We start from the raw sequence: 22,845 nt of genomic DNA, 5'->3' as shown, positions 1-22,845 counted from the left end.
TCATCTATCCTCCTATAATCGATCTCCTCTTCCTAAGTGTGTTCCCCATCCACTAGCCCATTGCTAGTTCCCAGATTTCCACATCTACTGCAGGATAAAACACAAGATGTGAGAGCTAACAACCAATGTATAAGAGAAAACATGCAATGTTTAACAAAGATGTGTCTTAGCTGGGTTTTTGTTCCTGTGGTGAGCATCATGACCAAAGGCCACTTGAAGAAATAATGTATTTCAGTTGTATTTGCCCATCATTAGGAGAAGTTGGGGTAGTAACCTAAGGCAGAAACTGAAGCAGAAACCATGGAGGAGCATTGCCTCCTAGCTTCCTCTCCATGGCTTGCTCAACCTGCTCTCTTATGCAACTGAGGACTACCTGTTCAGGGGTAGGAACACCTCCAGTGGGCTGTGCCCTTCTGCATCAATCGTTAAGCAAAAGAATATCCCATACACTTGCCTACAAAGTCTGATGGAGGCATTGTCTCAGTTGAGATTCCTCTTCCCAGATAGCTCTGGTTTGTGTCAAGTTGACGAAAGACAAATTGGCCCCTTGTTAATTTGACACACAAACATATCACTACTAAACCATAAGGTTTCCCTTTTTGTTTGTCCCCAGGATGTCATGCTAATATTAATATCATGTTGTAAAACATAGTTTAACTTTTAAATTTTTCAACCCTTAAAAGCCCAAACTCTCTTTAAAAATACAATGCTTCTTTAAAAGTTCCATCTTTTAACTGTGGGTTATACCACAAAGTTACATTCATATTCCAAAAGGGAAGAACCAAGGCACAATCACAATCACATAAAAGCAAAACCAAAAGTAATGAGCGTAAGGAGTTCAGTGCTTGACATCCGAGCCTCACTGGAGGATCTTCCGTGTTCCAAGAGACCTGGGCAGCCTCACCTGCCCAGCCCATCTCACAGGCTCAGGCTGGTCCTTAGTAGTCAATCCATGGCATTGCTATCCCCAAAACTCTGGGGTCTCCACTGCAACTGAAGCTACACTTTCACCAATGGACTCTCCAGATCACTCTTTAAGGACTCTAACCCATCAACCCAGGGCCAAGCCTTAGCTACTCTCCATGACCCCTTTATGCCTTCAAAACTAGGTCCACCTGTATCTGCCAGCCTGAGAAGTAGTGCCAGCCCTCTTTGGGCCACAGCTTCTGTGTGCTGACCCTGAGAAAATACTCCCAGAAGATTCGCCTCAGCGATGCTGGTGTCTTCTTAATCACTTCTAATAGCTCAGCTCTGGATAACTAGCACTGACTGCCCCACCCAAACGAAGGTTGCACTTCAGTGGTGCTGGTCTCTTGTTAATCACAGCTGATTCTTCAGCTCCATCCATCCAGACCACACATCCTTCAATCAAAATATCCCTCAAACATCCCTGGTAGTCAAGCCAGGCCTCCATTGTCTGCGTCTCTTTCAGCATTCCTGTCTGTAACCCAAGCTCCTATAACAGCCTAGCAAATCTATGAACACCCAATGGTTTTTCCAGCCCTAAGTTTCAAAGCCCTTCTACAGCCCTCCCAAAGCAGCCTGCTCAGGTCTGTAGTAGCAATAGTACACAAACCTGGTCAAATGTTTGCCCTCAGAGCCTATTGCTGTGATAAACGCTATGGTTGCATTAGTCAGGTTCTCTAACAGGACAGACGTGGTAGAATTACATATACGGGATTTATAGAGTGCCTTACAGTCCAACAATAGGGATCTTATAATGGGAAGGCCAAGGATTCTGTAGTTAACCATTCCAAGAGACTGAGGGTCTCAGCAGTCCCGTTCTCATACTGGATTCCCAGGAACGTCCGAGAGGGGTAAATGAGAACGCTACATTGGAATCCCAAAGAAGTAGGCTCTATTCACCAGCAAAGGAATGCCACAGATAAGATGAACTTTCTGATGAGAGAGAGTAGAGAGTACAAGCAGGCAAAATGTAAAAGCTTCCTTTTCCCTGTCCTTTTCTGTAGGCTGTCCCCAGAAGGTATGGCCCAGATTTAGGGAGATCGTCCCACCTCAGATGATCCAATCAAGAAAATCCTTCATAGGCATGTCCACTCACTTCGGTTTTAATTGATTCCAGATATAGCCAAGTTGACAACCATAATTAGCTATCACTATGACCAACTTGGAGAGGAAAGGGGTTACTAGCACTTACAGTTATGGTCCATCATCAGTGGAAGTCAAGGCAGGAGCCAGAAGGCAGAAGCTGAAGTAGATGCCATGGAGGAGTGCTGCTTATTGGCTTGCTTCTCATGGCTTGCTTAGCCTGCTTTCTTATACAACTCAGGACTCTCTGCCTAAGGCGGCATTGCCCCAGTGGGTTGAGCCATCCCACAGAAATCATTCATCCAGCATTATAGGCAATCTGACAGGAGCTTCTTCTCAGTTGAGCTTCTCCTTTCTAGGTAAGTCAAGTTGGAAAACAAGAAAGAATGCAAAAAAAAAAAACAAAAAAACAAAAAAACAAAAGCAGAACAGGATGGTTCATTGATTTACCTAATTTTAATGGGACACCTACTACTTTTTAAATACAAAGAGAATTAATGAATGCTTTCCAAGAGGTATAAGTAGATTTTAGATTTCACAGAGTCAACAAGAATGTCCTAGACTAAGGAGGCAAAGGCCTAAGCTATTTTGGCAGCTAGTGCAACTTGCTTGCTTACCTACCAATCTAGAAGACTAAAGATCACAGGCAGAGGGATGGACAGTGGGTCAGACTCTAAAAATAGATTTAAATACTGTCAACTACAATAAGTTTTGTAATTGTTATGCGATTTAACAGGTATGTACCCAAGGATGAATAATTATTGCTTAACGAATTTCTCCTACTATTGAGGTGGTAGCCATCCAGGTAAAGAAGACAGTCCAAGACGGTCCCCCATTGGTAAACACACAATCTCAGCATTTTAGCATTGGGGTGGGATCTGATCACCAAGGTTTAAATGGTTTATTTGATAAAAGAATAAAATAGAATATCCTTGGTCTCTGGGCCTTTTCTTTTTTAATTCTCCTCAGGCATCAGTTTTATCTCAGGGTACTGAATTTTGACCTTAAGAATTTGTAATAACCTTTCATTATAAGCAATTTAGTCATACTGATGTCATCTCTTTTTCTTTAAGTTTTAAGTCTTACAGCCATTTTATTGAAAATGTTTTAATAATATTTTTATTAATTCTTTGAGAATCTCATGCAATTTTTGTACCTATTCATCCCTGCTCCCATTATTCCTCCCAGGCCCACCCCCTACCTCCCTGCCTCCCCACACACAACTTCATGCCTTCTTTTTTTTTTTTGACTCATTCAGTCTATTTTATGCTACCCATATATTTTTGAGTGTGAGGCTACCCCCTGGACTGTGGTTGATTGACAGAAGTCATACCCTTGAAAAAATGGACTGTCTTCACAACAGCTATCACTTGACAATAGTTCCTCAGCTAGAGGTAGGACTGCGTGCCAGCCTCTCTCCTCTGGGCTGGAGATTTTATGGCTTGAGCCTGTGCAGGTCTTGGGAATGTTGGTACAACTGCTGTGAATCAGTATGTACAAGTGCCCTGTTGTGTCCATCCAACAGGCTCATCGCAGACCTGCACGGCACTGCTCTCAGTGACAGACCTTCTGCCCCTCTTCTAGGATCATCCCTGAGCCTTGGGAGAAGGGGCTGTACTATAGGATCAGGAATGAATAATGGGGTAGGGGGTATTTTGGTGGGGTAGGAACACATCGGCAGGATAGAAAGGGGATCACTAACACTACCACCCTTTTGAAAAAGTCATATGGAAACCCATTACTGTAGAGGAGTCCTCAAATATATAATATACACATATAAAATAGTTTAAATAGCATTACTCTAAAACAGGGGTAGGAGCAAGCCCCTACTAGACACCACACACAGGATAGCAAATACTGCGTTCAGTACCAGGAATGGGTTACCTCCTTTGGATGTATTGACCAGTGGGGTACCATGAACCTCCAAACATTATAGATTGTTGCCATTATTCTTGGATATCCTCTAGAACTTGATGGCAAGACCCTACTGTTGAAGGTACCACATACTTGAGTCATAAAACACAGAGAAATCAAGCTGACCTGAGCCCTGTGAGGTAAAATGACAGCAGTCCTGGCAGGGTTATCCCACTGCTGCAAATGGTAGTAGCATGAATGTCACTGCAATAAGCAGCCAACCAAAAACAAAACAACCTGTCACCTTTGTCTCTACATAGATAGAAGAAACACTACAAGTCTCTCAGTGTCAGTGTGTGTAATCTAGTACCCTCTGATTATTAGGTAAGTCCTTTTGGAAAGAGATCCCAAACTTTCAGCAACTTATGGCTAAGAATGCCATCAGGTGACTCAAAGGCCTATGATAGAGATTTCCCAGCCTTGCTGTACCCCCACTATGTCTTGTCTTCCACCACTGTACTTGAAAACACAGGAAGATGAAGCACAAAATGTGAGCTGTTCTGGAGACATTTTCCTCAACAAACTTAAATTACTTGTTAAGCATTTTTATTATTATAATAATTCTTACTATATAAAAAATATATAGTAAGTCTCATATAATATAATATAATATAATATATACTTATCTATAATATGTTATATAATATACTCACATATATAATAAGTCTTATATAATATGTTTATATATGTATATATAAATAAAATAAGCCTGATTATAATAAGCACTTAGAAATTGTCTCTATTCAAAAAGCAATGGCTGGCCTTTTAGGTCAACATGGCAACTGGAAGGCAGAATCATTTTGTCCCTAATTCTTTTTATCACCTTTACTTTGGGGTCATCTGTTTACCTGTACAGTAAAGATTTTAATCATTTACCAAGTGTTTTATTTCAAGTATTTTCTCCTTTTTTTATTTTCTCCCTTTTAAACCAGAAGCCTCAGTAAATTATTGCTCCAAGTACATTATCAAAGGAACATTATATTTATGTTGTAATACATGTTAGGATTATCTGTAAAACTTAAGATGCCATTATCTGCCTTTAAGTAGGGAAATCAGTTTCCAAAAGAACAGTGATTTTTTTTTTCTCATTTCCTAGTTTTCATGTTGTATCATACCTAGTCTTGGCCAGATACGGATCTTGAAAATGTGTTTTTGTCAGTAACATTAAAAATAATCTTTAAAATGTTGTTCACATACATACAGATAAATCTTAAAACTAAACATATCCCAGGAATAGGGCTTGATACCTTCTTGAGAGGTATAGAAGTGAAGTGGCCACAGATTTTGTTGTTCAGCTCTTCTTTAGGTTACAAGGTGACACATAAAGACAGTTTCATAAAAATAATTATCATGAACAGACACAACACAACCAGAATGTGCTTTTTAGTAGAAACCAGGTAGTAAATTCATATCTCAAAGATACAGAGTTTTTCTTACACATTGAGAAGGGCACAGTGAAGGCAATGGATAAGGAATTCTGTATTACTTAGGTTAATGGAAATAGGCCAATCAATCTTCATAAGAAATGTTTAAAGGAGAGGGGATAGTTCTGTTTATTGAATTTTTCATATGACCTTCCCGGACAAATGTGGAAGAGAGTTCATCTGGGCAGTGATCTTGCGCATTTAGAGAGAGCTCTGCTTCAGATCAGAGGGGAAGGAAGCTAGATAGGAAGGTGAAAGGTCACAGGAAGTGGCCAGAGCAGGAGGTGAGACTGCAGGCATGGCTGGTGGTTGCAAGTAGAGAAAGCCATAGTGTACCATTAGTGCCCAAAAATTTTAGTCTGGGAGTGGATATAAGGTCTCAGGTGTAGGTCAGAGAATGCAGGATTGGAGTATCAAATGTTAGAAGGGACACGCGCCATCCTGGGGAACCTGAAAGTCTGGCTTTCTGTAGGTCTCATAGATCAGAAATTCTGGCCAGGGAGGAAAACCGCCAGGCACAAAGGTCAACATTTTAGCCACATGTTCTGTATCCTCGTGCTCTGAAGAGAAGACAGCCCAAAGGGAAGTCTTTAGGGGACTCAGTTAAGCATTTCCCATGGTAACCCCTAGGGTGTCTTAGCTGCTTTTCCTGTGTCTTGAGAAAATAAATACTCTGACAAAAACAGATCAAGGGCAGAAATGATTTACTTCACAGACCAAGGGCACAGAACAGAATGGCAGAAAGTCAACTGGTGGGAGCTGGAAGCAGCCGGTCACATCCCACAATAGGAATTCCAAGCTAGGGACGTTGTGTTCAGCTAGCCTTCTCTCTCTTATGCGCCCCAGGACCCAAGCCCACGGAACACTGCTCCCCAAATTTCAGTGTAGGCTTTCCCACCTCAACTAACCTAATCAACACAGCCTCTCACGGGCATGCCCAGAAGCTAAATAATCCCTCGTAAGTGTGCCTGGAAGATGCCTCCTAGGGGGTTCCAGATCCTGTCAAGTGATAACTAACATTCACCATCATATAGAGGGAAGAAAAATGGTTATGAGGATTGAAATGGGGGGAGGAGCACAGAGGGGGCACCTCTGTCAGCACTCCAAGGAGAGGGGTAAGCCCTTGCTGGTAAATGAAGACCAGAGAGGGGTGTCCCTACTCCATCCCTGAAGAGATCTCCGAGCTGTCTCTGACACGTGTAAGGAGTGAGTAGACCCTGTACTGGGGCACACCAAGTGGAAGATGAAAAGACACTGACCTTTGAAACACTGAACTCTTTCCCATCAACAGGGTCAGAGGCTTCCCCTAGAATGTCCCTCTCTAACTTACAGTATCCCTGAGGGAGGGTCACCAGCGACCAGGCGGTCCACGGAGGTCTGGCAGCATTCAGAGTGCAGAGAAGGAGTAGTGAGGGGAAATAGAAAAACAGAAATACAGGGGGTGGGGAGCCCCAGGAGATTCCCGGAAACAAAGGAAGAGAAGCTCCCAGCCCTTTCTGCCTATAGTGAGCTGCTCTTCTCACTGCCTTCATGGTCCCCTGAAGAAAAGCTTTCGTTACAGTCCCTCCATTGCAGATGTGAGATAAGGCCTTCCACATGGAGCCCCAAGGACCGACGTGCAGGATCACACACCCTGCAGGCCAATGGATATCACTGAAGAGTAGCCCCGGCCACAGATCTTCAGCTGTTCATGGGATCAGCCAGCTACTATAAGCCCCGGAGTTAAAGGGGACCAAGGAAAACCAAGGCAGAGCCCTTATTTAGGCCAGCATAACATTAAGTAGAAACCACAGCCAAGATTACAGACTGCAAAGATTTCCACCAAGATAGCATAGCAAAGACTTGTATCATTCTCTATAGCCTGAGACAGGCCACTAAGGAAGGGGTCGGCGCTCTTTGCCAAGGGCTAGGATTTATGTAGGGATGTGTAAAGTTGGCAACTGGTTCCTAGAAGGTGTCTCTACATGGCAGTTACAGGGCTGGCTCTAAGGAGTGGACTTCAGGGCAATAAAATTTCCCTTGTTTGTTCCTTACCTCACTCAGCAGATGTCACAGAGCACTTAGGTAAGATGCAAAGGCAGGGTTATGGCAAGGGAGGAGCTACTTTTGAGATGATACTGTTTTGATCACTCAGGTAAGAGTGTAGAAGGGCTTATGTCCTGACTCAGGCCAAGGAGCCCTTTGCATCCCATGAGTTCCATCAGTGCGGCTCTGGAAAGGTTTCTAGGCCTCTGGGAGCCTGATTTCTCCCACTTGGAGCCTAGGATCTGCCTGCCCTGGGTTTGGAGGGGGGCCAGGGATTGGTTCACGGACGCTTAGGCTGAAACCTCATCCCCTTCCTGTCCCTTCTTCCCACTGCAGCATGTGGTTCAGTGCGTGTTTGTGGCCATCCGGACCATCGGGAACATCGTAATTGTCACCACTCTGCTGCAGTTCATGTTCGCCTGCATTGGGGTCCAGCTCTTCAAGGTAAAGTCCTGCCTCCTTCCCCTCCCCAGCATTCCCAGGGAAGGGGGCCAATGGATCCAAGAGGGGACAGCAGTCTGAGTCAGGTGTACAGCACCTGACCACAACCTTCTTGAACTTTCCAGACCAAGAAAGTAGAGGGAAGTTAACCCTGCTTCTCCCAACCTGCGTGCTCTCTGCTGTGTCACCTTCAATTGGCTACTCTTCTTCCCAGCTGACTTTCATGCTCTGGTACCTGTGTGTCAGTTCTTGGCTTAAAGTCCACAGCAGTTGCTAGCAGCAGCTAAAGCATGTCCACACTATGCCATCCAGCCTGATGGCATCCAGCCTGATGGCATCCAGCCTGATGGCTAATTGGGTTTTCTTTTCTTTTCTGCCTCCTTCTCTTTAGTTCTTCTGGTCTATGCAGCACTCTTTCTCTGTCCCCCTCCCTGCCACGGTACTGACTTCTTTCCATAAGCTCTCTCCAGGCCCAGGCCCCCTTTCTTCTTTCTTCCAAGACTTTCCCAAAGGGCAGAGCCTTCCGAGGTTGGTGCTCCCTGCCTTTGAACCTGACTACACCCTCAGCTCTGAATGTGAGTCATGTCCTCGGCATCTGGACTCTGCCCATGTTATCCTCAAAGCTCAAACTCAGGACTCTGCTACAGACATGCTCATTGATCGTCTTCTGCCGGATCTGTCCCTTGAGGAGCATCTCTGATCACTTCATTCTTCTCTTCTAGGGAAAGCTCTATACCTGTTCGGATAGTTCTAAACAGACGGAGGCAGAATGCAAGTGAGTTTACACTAACAGGCTCCCAGATCCAGGGCCATTAACTGGGCAGGGGGCAGGGGATGGTGATGTGGTTAGAGGAGAAGGAAGACTGTCCTCTGGCCCATCCCATTACCTGACCTCACTTTTGTGAAATGTGACTTCATCTATTCCTCAACACTCTACCCACTGACTCTTCTGGGGGGTGGCTAGTTTGGTTACATCCCACCTAGCGTGCTAGCAGTCACTGGTGGTAGAGATACAGGGCTCCTCATGATTACCTCTTTCTCTTCCTTTCTCAGGGGTAACTATATCACATACAAAGATGGGGAGGTTGATCACCCCATTATCCAGCCTCGAAGCTGGGAGAACAGCAAGTTTGACTTTGACAATGTTCTGGCAGCCATGATGGCTCTCTTCACCGTCTCCACCTTCGAAGGGTGGCCAGAGTGAGTATGAACATCAGGGCTCACAAGTTCGAGACATGGCTATCCAGTTATTACCTGGGGTCTTATTAATTCCCTGAATTCTTCCCAGAGGTCAGGCTTTTGTCCTCAGGCAGTAAGGTTGTTTGGAGAACTGTAAATATGATCACTGAAGAAACACAAACTTTTAGCGGGCCGTGGTGGGGCATGCCTTTGATCCCAGCACAGAGGAGGCACAGGCAGGTAGATCCCTGAGACAGGTGGAACTTTGTAAGTCTGAAGCTAGCCTTGTGAGCTCCAAGCCAGCTAAAGCTACATAGTAAGATTCTATCTCAAAAACAAAAACATACTCTTAGAAAAGATTTTATTTGGAGTGGGGGAGGCTGAATATTTCACTGAGGACATTGTGTATGCTGTACAAGTGATGTAACACACAATATACCCACGGCATGTTAGGAACTCCAACCCAAAGTGGACACCTTTTAACTCCTTCTCCCAAGCTCAGTATGAGTCACGAGATTAGGAGTCTGCCATTCTATGGATGGCATTTCAGCGTCAAGTACAGAAAATGTCTCTGGTGTTAACCTTCCATTATCACAGAGCTCCAGTTTACCTTCCCCATGTGTATCTGAGAAGGATAAGGATAGATGAGAGGCCTCTGTCTGCTTAGACTGTGTACCAGTCTCCACAGAGAAAGCCTTGCCTCCCTTAACAGCATCAAGTAAGAAAGAGACAAAGGCCTGCAAAAAGGAGATACTTTCTCTACCAGACCAACTCAATGGTCTCCACACAGCATTGCTGGTAGCAGGCTGTTGTCCATGTGGTACTCTTTGTATCTTTGTTTAAATACCTGTGCCCATCTAGCAGTGCATAGATGGGGTTTGCCATCATATGGCAATATAGAAGTGATGCTCAGAGATTAACCATATAGCAGGGTGGTCACAAAGGAAGAGAAGGAGATCATCCTGGTCTATGAAGAACAAGCTCAACTGGCCCATAGCCCAGACTGAAATGGATGGCAGACACACATACACACACACACACACACACACACACACACACACACACACACGTACGTACATGCTCGTGCGCATACCCTAAACTACTGTGGATGCTGTGAATAATCTGGAGTGATGTTCATTTTATTATATCTAAAAAAATTTCTTTCTCAGATTCACTTTTTCTTTGGCCTCACCTCCTTTGATCTATGCCAGTTTACAAAGCTGTTTCAATATTTACCAGTATTTCTGTACTTGAAATTGGGGTCAGGGATGAATGTTACAGTTCAGTAGCTCTTGATGGTTTCAAAGCACTGTGTATATATTATATCAGCTGCCCTGTAAGTTAGAAAAGTAGGGAATTATCATTTCCACATGACAGCTGTAAACTCAGAGCCTAAGAGAATCTGTGGTTGCCTGGATGGGACTTGAGCCCGGACCCTCTGGCCCCAGCCTGGAGCTGTTTCCTTTGATTGCAGGGACCCCTGGGAGCAGTGGTGCCATCATCTTATGGAGGTGACACTGCTTCTCCAGGTCACTCTGTGAGCCTATCTCCTCCTGTAGGCTGCTGTACCGCTCCATTGACTCCCACACAGAAGACAAGGGCCCCATCTACAACTACCGTGTAGAGATCTCCATCTTCTTCATCATCTACATCATCATCATTGCCTTCTTCATGATGAACATCTTCGTGGGTTTCGTCATTGTCACCTTCCAGGAGCAGGGGGAACAAGAGTACAAGAACTGTGAGCTGGACAAGAACCAGGTAGCCTTCTGGGAAGGAGAGGAGGGAAGCAGGGCCCACATAAGGATGGGAAGGATGTGGTTGCCCAGAACCCACTAAGAAGTGTGGCTAGGGCCTATGTGTGAATACCAAGATCCTCTGTCCCACCACCCAACAGAATGGGGTGTTTGTTCCAAATACCTACAGCAGAAATGTGGATCTTACATTTCTCAGACTTGACAGACATTAAATCCTCAAAAATCCTATGTCTGGAAAATGTGTTCAACCATCAAATATTTGTTAAGGTTCCACTTAATGACACTTTGTTTCAGGCAATGTGGAAGAAAGAAATTTGGGTCTTATCTAGAAATTGGAACGTTATACTATGCCCAAGTGTGTTGATACCATTGACAATGGAGAAAGGAACTAGGACAATGGAGGACAGAGAGCTGGCAGTGGGCAGGAGAACAGTTTTAGGAAGCCACTTAGATGGCTTCTCAAGCAAAGCAGAGATCTCAGCAAGGGGCATGAAAAGAGTCTTAAATGGGAGGGGTGTGGTGACATGGAGGACTGGAGTATGTACTGGTAGCTTGTGGGATGGGCTAGCGACTCCCAGGTGAGTGATGTGTTGCTAGGATTGGACACAGGTGTGGAACCCAAGATTAGCAGTCTTTGCACTCCCAGAGGAACCCATGTGGGAATACACCCTGCATAAAGCCAACTCACAAGGACACAGCCCAGTATGCCCGGCCACATGCATGCCGGGAAAGCTGGGCCCTTTGTGGGCTTTGATGTCTGCTGCCTGGGTTTAGATTCAGGGTTTGAGCTACTGTGTAGATTTAGTGTTGAAAGAAAGATAAGGAGGGGAGCCAACTGGAAAGTGTTGAGAGCCCGACCTAACATCAGTTCATTGCAGTAAAGATGTAAAAGCGTGAGGTCGGCGTGGCAAGACTTGGGGATTAGGCATGGAGGCCAGGGGTCAAGCAGACTGGAGTTGCTTTCTGGTTTCTGATTTGGGGATTTGGGTGTTGTGCACAAAAATTGGCTGACATTTTCTGTTTTCCCAAGATTCTAATAAGAACAAGAATTCTTCTCCTGACAGTTCTGGGTCTTCTGATTTTGTAGGTACTAGACAATAAGGAAGAAGGATGCAAGATAGAAAATGACAAATTAGGCAAGAGATACTCCATGGAGAATTTATGGTGTGGGTCATAACCAACAAGAGTGGCTATGAGCCAATCAGTATTTATCAAGCACCAAACACTTGCTGAGCAGTGCTCCAGTCGTGATTGGTTAGAGAAAAGGAACTGAGCTCCTTACTTGCAATCTAGCTAGGATTTGATGGCAAGGGAGGTCAGAGAAATCAGCAGCATGCTTCACATTAATGTCACAGCTATGAGCTAGAGCCCAAGAATCCCTTCCTGGGTTGTGGTTTAACACACATCCTACTTTTGACTGTCATACGTCCTTCATCACCTCCCCACCCCACCCCACCCCATGTACCTTTATTCTCCTTTGTTCCTTCCAGAGACAGTGTGTGGAATATGCCCTCAAGGCCCGACCCTTGCGAAGGTACATCCCCAAGAACCAGCACCAGTACAAAGTGTGGTACGTGGTCAACTCTACCTACTTCGAGTATCTGATGTTCGTTCTCATCCTGCTCAACACCATCTGCCTGGCCATGCAGGTCAGTCAACGGCGGGGCTAGCCTAGGGAAAATGCTGAGGGAGGATGCGGTAAAAGGAGTTGCAAGGCCAGAGGTCACCTGCCTACTGCAGCTGGGAAAATAAGAGGGATGAGAGAGAGAGAGAGAGAGAGAGAGAGAGAGAGAGAGAGAGAGAGAGAGAGAGAGAGAGAGAGAGAGATCGCCTCTCAGGGATGAAGTCCCTCTGTAACCATACGAAAGAATCCCTGGGGCCCCGGATTGATAACAGAGAATCGAGGAGTAGAGAGCCAGGAGAGTAAGCTTAGCCCCATCATCACAAACTCGGGGCATGGAGGGAGATTCAACACCTACCACAGGGAAGTCAGTGTGTGCCAGGGCTCTCAAGTACCAGCAAACCCCCAAAGTCAACATGGAGTTGTCAGAAACTCAGTTCTCTCTCTCCCACCCCTGTTATCAGAAAGGGTGGGAAAGGCGAGAGCTCACAGAGTCTCCAGAGCCCACTTGGATGCCCTGAGGAGGAGGGCTCAGGGAAGATCTCTGTAGCAATGGGGACATCTGAGAAGGTTGGACAGAAGTGATAAGGAACCCAAGGACTCCGGGTTGTTGTTGGCTCTTGTTCACGGGCTTCCCCTTCCCTCCACTTAGCACTATGGCCAGAGCTGCCTCTTCAAAATTGCCATGAATATACTCAACATGCTCTTCACTGGCCTCTTCACGGTGGAGATGGTTCTGAAGCTCATTGCCTTCAAACCCAAGGTAGGCCTCTGAGAAAAAGCCGTTTGATGGGACGGGGTGGGCGTGTGTCCACTGGACCAGGGAGGTAAAGGGACCTTCCCAGCGAAGGGCCATCCCTTCTCTGAAGAGTGCTCTAAAAGCTACAGTGGCCAAGAGGAGAACCAGGCCAACTCCTTAAAACATAGCCTCACCTCATAATCTGACCCATGCCTGGGACACACAAGAAGCAGGTTCCTCCATGACCCGAACTGCTGTCTTTCTATGAGCTAAGCCCCAAACTTTCTCCTTCCATTTTCCACAACTGGCAAGCCAAACTTCTCCTAACCCAGCCCCCCAGATCTAGGAAGGCCCCTGATTTACCCCTCTCCCACTTCATTTGCTAGGCAGGATGACTGCTTGTGAGAAGTCCAGTCCTCGCTTTGCCTGCCCAGGGCCCTGGGCTTCAGGCCACGGGCTCCTCCACAGACATATTGCCATTGCTTCCTCTGTCCTCCAGCACAGGAAGAGGAGTCACTTGCAGATTCGCCTGCACTATCACTTTCTGCAGGCAGCACCTCTCCAAAGAGGAGGCTGGCGCTGTCTGGATGAGGCGGAGCTGATAAGGTTGACTACCTGTCACTCAGCCTCACCAACCCTGCCCACTGTCCCAGGTAACACTGGTGCAGGCTAGTAGAAGTGATGTGTAGTGTCCTTGACCTCCATAGACAGGGCAGAATCTCTGGCATCCACTGGCTGGGACTGAGGCCTACGTCAGAGGGCCGCGGAAACACCAACTGTAGCTACCCTAACACTTCCTAGAGATTAGTGAAAGGTTGAAGGGTCACACTTAGAGACTTGAAACATTAACCCATTTTCCAAGCCTCCTCTCCTCCTCCTTCACCAGCTTTACCAGTTACACCATAGAACAGCAAGAGGCAAAAGGACAGGTCTCCAGCTATGTTCTGTTTGTTCAACTTGGCCCAGGATTAACTGGTTGTAGAATTCCTCCTGGCCTGTTAGCATCCCTGCTGTAGACAATAAGGAGATGACACACCCACAATCTTAAAACACAAGCATTAAGAGAGGGAGCGGTCATGTTCTCTGTCACATGGACCTGTTCACAAGGGTGCTTCCAGGGAAAGGACTCTGCTGGGCACTTTTCAGAAAGAGTGGAGACAACCTTTGAAGCTCTTGAAGATGGTTCATACAGACTCACAAACGCTGTGTCTTCCTTACAACGCAGGACACCTTGGGGTCTTTCCTACTTTTCGAAAACTCCTAATGAATCAATCTCACTTGGTATGGTGATAATAATTGCGTGTCCCTACCTCCAAGAAGGAAATATGCTCCTTATCATATATATTTCCAAGTTCAGACTATTAGGGGATAAATTGTGCCCTGGCCTGGAGAAGACCAAGTGGTTGTGGCTGTCCTTTATGGGACCCACAAGCATTGCCACCCACATGTTGCCCTAGTTGAGGTTCCATGCCTGAGAACACAGGCCAGGAGAGCGGGACCGCTGGGCCTCAGCCTCAGTTCTCAACCTCTAGGGAGCTGTCTTCACTTTCAGTCACCCCACAGGGGCGTCAGGTATGTTCTTGGGGTCTGAGGCAATCTCTAGAGCCGGCGGTCTCTAGCATATGCAGTGCATGAAGTCACCTGCTCTGGGAAGCCCATGAGATTGACATTGGCCTGAAACACACATTTGATGTATCCTACAGATGAAGGAGCAAACCAGTTCCAAGGACATAACCAATTAGGTTTCCTATTGTCTTCAATGCCTGTTTTTCTGTCCTGAGAAGACAGGGTGAAATATGAGCGATTTTTCCTGGGTACAGAAGGGATCATCTCACCCAGCCAGATAATGGCAAGGAGATCTCTTCTATGAATTCCTCAAAAGGAAACACAGCAATAGAAGAGTGAAGTCTATTAGTGTGGGTGACCAGAGACAGTTGACTAGTTAACTGAGGAGAGGATGAAGTGAAGCCTACACCCTCATTAACTGTATTCTTCACTGATAAACAATTTGGAAAATGTGCCCTTGAATTTTCAGGCAGCATACCAATCAGAACTCCTCATAACTCTGGTAGAAATACCTAGCTCGAGTTTGCCCAAGAACCATGGCATGAATGGCTTCTATCAGACCTGAAAGACTAATGGCTTCTGGACTTCCACCTTCCCTGACTGTGTGGTATGAGTGAGTTCCCTGTGAAAGGGCAGCCGGCAAGAACAGAGAAGGCGGATGTGTTAGTCAGCCTTGCATTATAACTATAAAATGCCTGGAGCAACTTGCTTACAACATAGCTTTGGAGGCTTGAGTGTAGGATGCTCCCATCAGTACTTCCAGGGAGAGTGGTAGATGGTGGCAGGATTGTGTGTAGGAGTAATACAGTTGCATCTGTAACCAGGAATCAGCAAAGGAGCAGGCTGGAATCCTACAACTCTCAAAGAGTAGGCCTTCAGTGATCTACTTTATCTTCTCTCCCCTTCTTCCTCTTCCCCTTCCTTTCTTTCCTCCCTCCCTCCCTCCCTCCCTCCCTCTCTCCTTCCCTTCCTTCCTCTCTCCCTCCCTCCCTTCCTTTTAATAGGCTTTATTTTCTGGAGATTCCACCCTCCTCCTCCAATGGCACTATCCTGGGGACCAAGCTTTTAACACATGGTCCTTTGAGGGGCACTTAACATCCAAACCACAGCAATTGGCATTGCTCACAGTTCAGACCATGTCCTCTGGAGCTGTCCCTGATTTGATTTTCCTTGCCATATCCTCTTCATATCTGATTGGTTGATGGGTTGATCTATCGCCCCCACTTCTTTCTTCCTTCCGTTTTCTCTACAGTGATTGATGCTGTTGAGCTTTTCTCATTCATGTCTGTTTTCCTCACTACGCTATGTAAAATGGATTTACTCAAGAAAATCTCTGCCCTGAAAATCCAGCTGCTCAACTCTATAAATCCATACTATGTTCATACAAAAAAAAACTATAAAAAATATGAGATGTTAGTATACACAAACTTAAAGACTCTCTGCCTCCCAGAGCAGCTTGGGGAATGCAGGGGTGATCCAAGGAAAAGGGTTGGTGACTTGAACCCCTCACAGGATGCCAAAGGAGTTCTGTCCTTAGATGTAGGGAAATTAGGCAAAAGATACTTGCATGATGATTAATTCTGCATGCATATGCGGTGCAAGTTGTGGAAAGGTTTGTTTGGAGTGGTTAAAAGGTAATTAAATAGTTCTTTAATTAGATTATATTCCTGTCGTGACCTGAAATGTCAATAATTACAGAAAATTAAGATAATTTTTATGATAAACACTGAAAAAAGTCCAATGTATAAAAATATAACAGAAAGAAAACTTAAATTTTATATCAATGATTAAACAAAAAATTAATAACACAGGGGATGTGTTCCCAAGCTGGAAAACTCATTGCTGAGATACTATTTGTCTGCCACTTCATATATAGATTCAAGACAATCCCAATTAAAATTCCAAAGGGACCCTACTCCAGCAAGAAAAGCAGAAGAGAGGGATCTACACAGCAGACCAGGGGCTTGTTAGGATGAGCCTTCAGGTTCAAGGTCTCTGCCTGTGTGGGCAGCTCTGGCTTGACTATGGAGGGCAGCTCAGTGTCTGGTGAAGGGCAGTGTAGCCTCAGACATTGCAACAGGACTGTGTGCCAGGAGATAGTGTGCCTAGGATTTGCTATTGACAGGTTCAGCAAGAACAAATCAAGACAATAAATAGTCTTGAGTTGATGAGTTGATGAACCCAGGGCTGCAGCACAGTAGGTCTAGGATGGCATGAGTGTCCCTAATGGGAGGCTTTTCACCTCTGCTTCCACAAGGTTCTCAGTAGGACTGCTAGTCTGAAACTCACTCTACCCTCCATGGCTAGAGGCACTGTCTTCTAGGAAGTCCCTGGGGCACCAAGTTGGGGACTTAGGGATCCATGTATTGGTTGCTTAGTAAGGAGTGGCCGCCGAGTGTAGGAGAAGAGGAGGCGTTGTCTACCAGAGCCTCCTGGAAATTTAGCAGTCTAGAGTAACGTCAGCATCGTGTGGACGCTTTCTGATGATGAATCAGCCAAAAGGACAAAGAGAAGGAAAGGAAGGTGGCTCCAAGCTCCCTGACTTGCCCCTCAGGGACTGGGCCGGTACAATGATTCATTGACTTTGGGGAGAGTAGGGAGAGGCCAGCCTGAAGGGGCTGCAGACATGGATTGGGTTTTAAAAGCTATTCAAGTCTTGGACAGGCAGTGTGGACAGGAGATCTATTTTAGCAGTCTGTACTACATATGGCCCTCCTGAGAAGACGCTCCAGGAGAGCTGCTCTGGACTCTTGCCTTCCCAGAGAGGATGTGCGTGATGAGCTAACAGGCGGGGACACTGCGGGGGTAGGACCTGGGAAGAGGACAACTGGAGGCTAAGAGCTAGCATGGCCAAAACAAGAGACCAAGACACAGCACTATGTCACAGGCTGGAGGGCTGTGTGAGGGATGCCAGCTACAGAGAACAGAGACCCTGGGGCATGCACTGCTTGTCCTGAGGAACAGGAGGGGACCCTAGATGTTCAAATCCCCATATTAGTCCCCTCAGTGCGTGGTGAGTGGTTCAGAGGGCTGTATTTCCTCGCAGTCACCTTGACCCAGACAATTTACTTTAAACGACTTCAGGAGTAAATAAAATATTTTCTTTTAGAGCTTGTATTAGCCTCTTTTTTAGATGAGTGGTCTTAAACCCTTAAACCCTTTCTAGTCTTATAGTTTATATGTCATGATAAATATTCTGGAATTTATATTTTGTAATTTGAATTCCCAGACATTGAGCATAGAATGTTGAAAATAAAGGATTTCTTGGCCATAATATAAGTGAAAAGGGTGTGTACAGTAAGACTCATTCCCCACAGAAGTTGAAGACAACAGAAGAGCAAAGGTACGGGACCATAGACTAAAAGCCAAAGTTGCAACAGGCCAGTTTCATTTGTGCGCGGTACCTACATACGTGACTCTCAAAAGACATGTGGTTACATCACACTTAAGACACAGCTGCCCCACACAGCAGGATATGTGGTATCCCTAAATCTGCAAAGCTGGCTTGGTCACCAGGACCCACTCTGTAGCTCTAGCCAGTTCCGCAGTGCCCCCTGGAGGCAGACCCGTGGAATAAAGAGCAGGGTGGAACTTCATAGAACCTCTTTTTATTATTATTATTATTTTCTTTATTTACATTTCAAATGCTATCCCGAAAGTTCCCTATACCGCCCCCCCCTGTCCCTGCTCCCCTACCCACCCACTTCCACTACTTGGCCCAGGCCTTCCCTTGTGATGGGTCATATAAAGTTTGCAAGACCAAGGGGCCTCTCTTCCCAGTGATGGCCGATTAGGCCATCTTCTGGATTTAGTTGAAATCTGTTTACCTTAGCTACTAAGAATCACAGTGTCTTTCGCTGTCAGTGAAACCCTTGGGACCACAGACTCACCACACATGTCACTTAAATAGAAATAGAAAAGAGGAGGGAGGGAGACTAGGCCATGCCACAGCCCCTTCTGCTCCTCTGGACTCATTAGGAGATCCCAGTGGCCTGTGGGTGTGCAGCCAGCCCCAGCTTGCTTTGTAGCAGCTGATTGGTAAGCAGGCATTCCCCTGATTATTGTTTATTTGTGGTGTGCCCACGGACACCTGACGTGCACAGTGCCCAGCAGACAGGCACAAACGGGCTCCTCGGGAGGGGCCTCCTCACCACAGTCCTTGTACCCAGAGATTTGCATATTGTTGCAACATTGTGACAGGTTTCTTTCCTGCATGGTGCTTTTACTGTGAATGATAAAAAATAATTATATGACTTACATAAAGCCTTAGTGTGGGAAGGGAAGTATTAGCTATTACACTTAATTATTTAATGTGGAAACGTATTCACACTGTGTAAAAGCCCAGTGGGAAGGTACACTGTGGTTCTCTGTCTCCGATCCTGCCACTGGAAAAGAAACTGAAGGCATGAGAAGAGGGATTCCCAAACCCAGAGGGTGCTGAGGCAGGAACTCAACCCACGCAGAGCAGGGGCCCTGACCGTGTGCCCGCAGGGTACCAGATCCTCCTGGGTGGGAGGGGTCTTCTGTGAAGCAGGAGCCATCAGGAGCAGAGTAGTCATGGCAGCCACAGTGGGCATCGAGCACTCCCTCAGAGGCAGACCTTGCAGTACTTACCATACCTGACACTGCACAGAGTTCATATACCCACAGAGGCATGCGCAGTTATTATTGCCGTGTCCTATGTAAGTGATCTGAGGCACTGAGAAATTAGAACGCTTGCTCTCGGCTCTCAAGATTCACCTCTGGAAGTGAAAGCAGCCCACCATTACATTTGTGTCTTATTACAAAGGTGATGCTGGTGGCTGGATCTAATGGTCTTCATAGCATCATGCCTTTGCAGAGACGGTAGGATGGGGATTGGGTGAGCTGATGAAGGATGCTAAGCCGGAAGAAGCATGTCTTATGTGGGTTCTGAAGGCTTCCCTAGTGCTTAGAGATCTGCAGCAGAACTAAGCTCTTTCCCACTCTGAAAGGGCAGCCAGCTCTTCCTCCCCGAACCACTGACATTGCTGCCAGAGCCTCTCACACATAGACTATACTGCAGTGTATGCTTGAACCTGAAGCTCTTTGCTGGCTCCAGGGATACAGCCTTCAGCACCCCAATCTGAGAGTCTTTTTCATGAATCTATTCATTTATTCTATCATGGGTAGGGAGAAGCAATAATGAGGTCCTCCAGGCTACCCAGGCACAGCTAGGACAGAGGGGGGGAAAGCTCCTGAGTCCCCCGAAAGGAACTTAGCCCATAGCCCCTAATTCCATCTGCTCTTGTGGGCAGACCACCAGCTTTGGGGGTTAGTTTCAGGTCTGTGGACTCCATCCTTGCACAGTTCTAGGTGCTTGGTAACCCAGATCATGTGTGATGAGATGAATATATCAATGCCTTCAAATTTTTTCCAATGGAACTCTGGGACAGGTGTCTATGAAAAGCACACATTTCCAGGTCTATGTGCTCCTCCGACCATCCTCAGAATACCCCATCACTATCCCAGCCAGTGCCTCCACAAAGCAAGGACCCGACCCTGGCCTGCTCTTGCCAGCTGTCCTACAGTGACCAGCGTTTGCTGCAGGAAGCTGTCCAGAGCTTCTGAATTAGCACAGCACAGGATGAGCCTGATGGAAACACAAAAGTCCTCGCTGCCTCGCAGGCTGTAGATCATGAGCAGCTGCGTGCTTGGTTATGCCTTCTCCATTAGACGCCGCTAATCTCCATGATTAGTTATATCTAAGTGGCACCCTGATGTAATACGATTTATATTATCTCTGCTTGGTGTCAGTTAACCGTTGATTCCATGATATTCCACAAGATCAGCCCTTCATAGACACAGTGAGGCTTTTGCCTTCACCACTGCTGTTTCTGGCTGGATTCGGCATCTCTTCCCAGGTTATCTAGTTTCCCCACCTCTCAGTTCAGAAAAATGAGTGGTTCTAAGAACAAGGCTCAGCCTTCCATTATGCTTTTCCCTCCACACCGCCTCACAACCTGCTCTGTCCAGCTCTCCCCAAACACTTCCTCCCCTGAAGCTAAGAACCTTGACTCTGTTTGGGGACCCCAGGTTGAGTATAGGCCATGTTTGTCCCTCTCATGTTAGACCCTGCTTTGCAAGGAGGGTTTGGCCACTCCCTCTGGTCTCATGTTGACTGGTGTTTCTTTTCCCTGTCATGGTTCTGTAGTCATCCCAGAGTCCTAGAGCCCAACCTTGAGTACCTCACATTCAGCCCCACGTCCAGCTTCTCTCCTCCTCTTCCTCTTCCCTCTCTTTTTCTTCCTGTCTTTTTTTATCATGCCCTTGTTCTCAGTATCCTTATCTCCTACCAGCCATGTGTTCTTTGACTCCCCAGTAGTGCCACCACCCATGTGTTCTATGTCTCCCCATGCTGCACAGTCCCCTGTTCCCCACCAGCCTTAAGTGGACTATTTCAACACCACCATGCCCAGCTCTTGTTTTTCACATTGTTCCACTGACTCCTGAATGTGTTTGTCATTCATATCCCTTGGAGCCAAGTCTTCCCTTGCCCACGTTTTGTTTTTAACTTATCTCTCTGTCAGCATCTCACATCTAGCCTCAGCTCAGATCTCCCATGGCTTTCCTGGGTGTGCTTTAGTAACCCTGGAATAGGCAGAAGGTATATCCCCTTCCACATTAGGTACCAGGAAGGTCTTGGCTTCCTCCTTATTTCTTTGCTTGGCTTTGCTGGACCCGAATAAGATGATGAAGGTGGGCAGGAAGGAACATAGAAGAGAAAGCATAACAAATAGTAGGAAGGACCTAACTTTTACCTTAAAATTTCTATGAATAAGTATCATAACCTTGGCATACAAATGAAAGTATACACAGAGGGTTTTGTGGCTTCCTGTGTTACCACCATCTGTTGTGAGGGTTGTGCCTGTCCTGATAGAGGAGGCTTCTGGTTGGGGCAGAGGAGAAACAGAATCCAGAATTCTGCAATGGTGTAGACCTACCACCTCTCCTGCAGTAATCTTGTTCTCTATATCAGAGATGGAGCCCCACCCCTACCCCGGAAGCCCAGCACTCTTTTCCACAGCTTCTATCCCAAGAAAGACCACATCTCCTCTGGCTTGAACAGTTTCTTAAGAACTCTGCAGTGTACTATCTATATGAACTTGAGTATAATAAGATTAAGCCACGACAACCTACACACTGTCACAGTGTCAACACTGCCTGCCTGACTGCTCTAAGAACATCTCAAGAATAGTATCCAGATAGATGGTGAGCAGAAAGAGCCTTGGCCAGCCCAAGAGCCTTCAGCCTCTTTCTGTTCCTTCTGCATGTGTTGCTTCTAGATGCCTGGTGTTGATTTCCATTTGGCTCAGCCCCACACGACCTATGGAGGCTACTTAACAATGAGGCGGGCAGGTTGACTCTAGCTAACGATGACAAAACAAAATACGAATTTAGAGCTCCCTCCAGATTAGGTGCCAGTGTAAATGTCACCTTAATGCTATGGTCAGCCCCATTTTCTACATAGGAAAACAGACACAGAGTTTAAGCTATTTGCTCACTCTTGATGCTGCAGCTTGGATCTTGACTCTATTGAGATGCAGCTGGACCATTAGAAATAGGGCCCTAGTGGGATGATGTTGCAGGAAATATTAAAAAATAAACCCACCAACTCTTAGTGGGGCCAGGCCAAGCTTCCGCACTCCTGCTGCCGCCAACTCTCTAGAGCTAGCCCCGAGCCAGGTGATCTCACTCGCTCCATCTCTCAGCCCACCAACTCTCCAGCCCTGAGAAGCCACAGGGCTCCCACCAGGGCATCTCCTGGACTGCCCCCCCCCCAGTTCCTCTCGCCTCCATGCAACGCCCCATGCACTCCACATTCGGCCATCTCAACACCTAATTACCCGGTAGAAACATGACTCTTAAAGCTTAATTATCCAATCAGATTTATTTAACAATAAGATCACAATTGACACGATGCCAATACACTAATTTCAGAGCCAATTGATAATGATAAAAGCTTTACCCCAATTACTCTAACCTTGTGAAAATCTTAGCTACTTGTGGCTGTTTAAAACCACACAGGATCAGGATCTTCTTCCTGTCCGTCTACCTCCATGTTGGCTTCTCTCTCTCTCTCTCTCTCTCTCTCTCTCTCTCTCTCTCTCT

General features: G+C 46.3%; 1 protein-coding gene across 18 annotated transcripts in view; it reads left to right on the top strand.

Moving 5' to 3' along the window:
* Cacna1c (calcium voltage-gated channel subunit alpha1 C) overlaps positions 1 to 22,845 on the top strand; it is a 568,982-nt gene that overhangs the window by 495,493 nt on the left and 50,644 nt on the right. For all 18 annotated transcript variants that reach the window (XM_029535125.1, XM_029535124.1, XM_029535115.1 and 15 more), the window contains 6 exons: positions 7,749 to 7,856; positions 8,576 to 8,628; positions 8,907 to 9,053; positions 10,592 to 10,793; positions 12,280 to 12,438; positions 13,063 to 13,173. In XM_029535125.1, coding sequence (XP_029390985.1) covers positions 7,749 to 7,856; positions 8,576 to 8,628; positions 8,907 to 9,053; positions 10,592 to 10,793; positions 12,280 to 12,438; positions 13,063 to 13,173 — 780 coding nt within the window. The remainder of the gene's footprint in view (positions 1 to 7,748; positions 7,857 to 8,575; positions 8,629 to 8,906; positions 9,054 to 10,591; positions 10,794 to 12,279; positions 12,439 to 13,062; positions 13,174 to 22,845) is intronic.

The sequence above is a fragment of the Mus pahari genome, chromosome 2, assembly GCF_900095145.1.
Source record: "Mus pahari chromosome 2, PAHARI_EIJ_v1.1, whole genome shotgun sequence".
NCBI lineage: Eukaryota > Metazoa > Chordata > Mammalia > Rodentia > Muridae > Mus > Mus pahari.
This window is presented reverse-complemented; position numbering and strand designations above follow the sequence as displayed.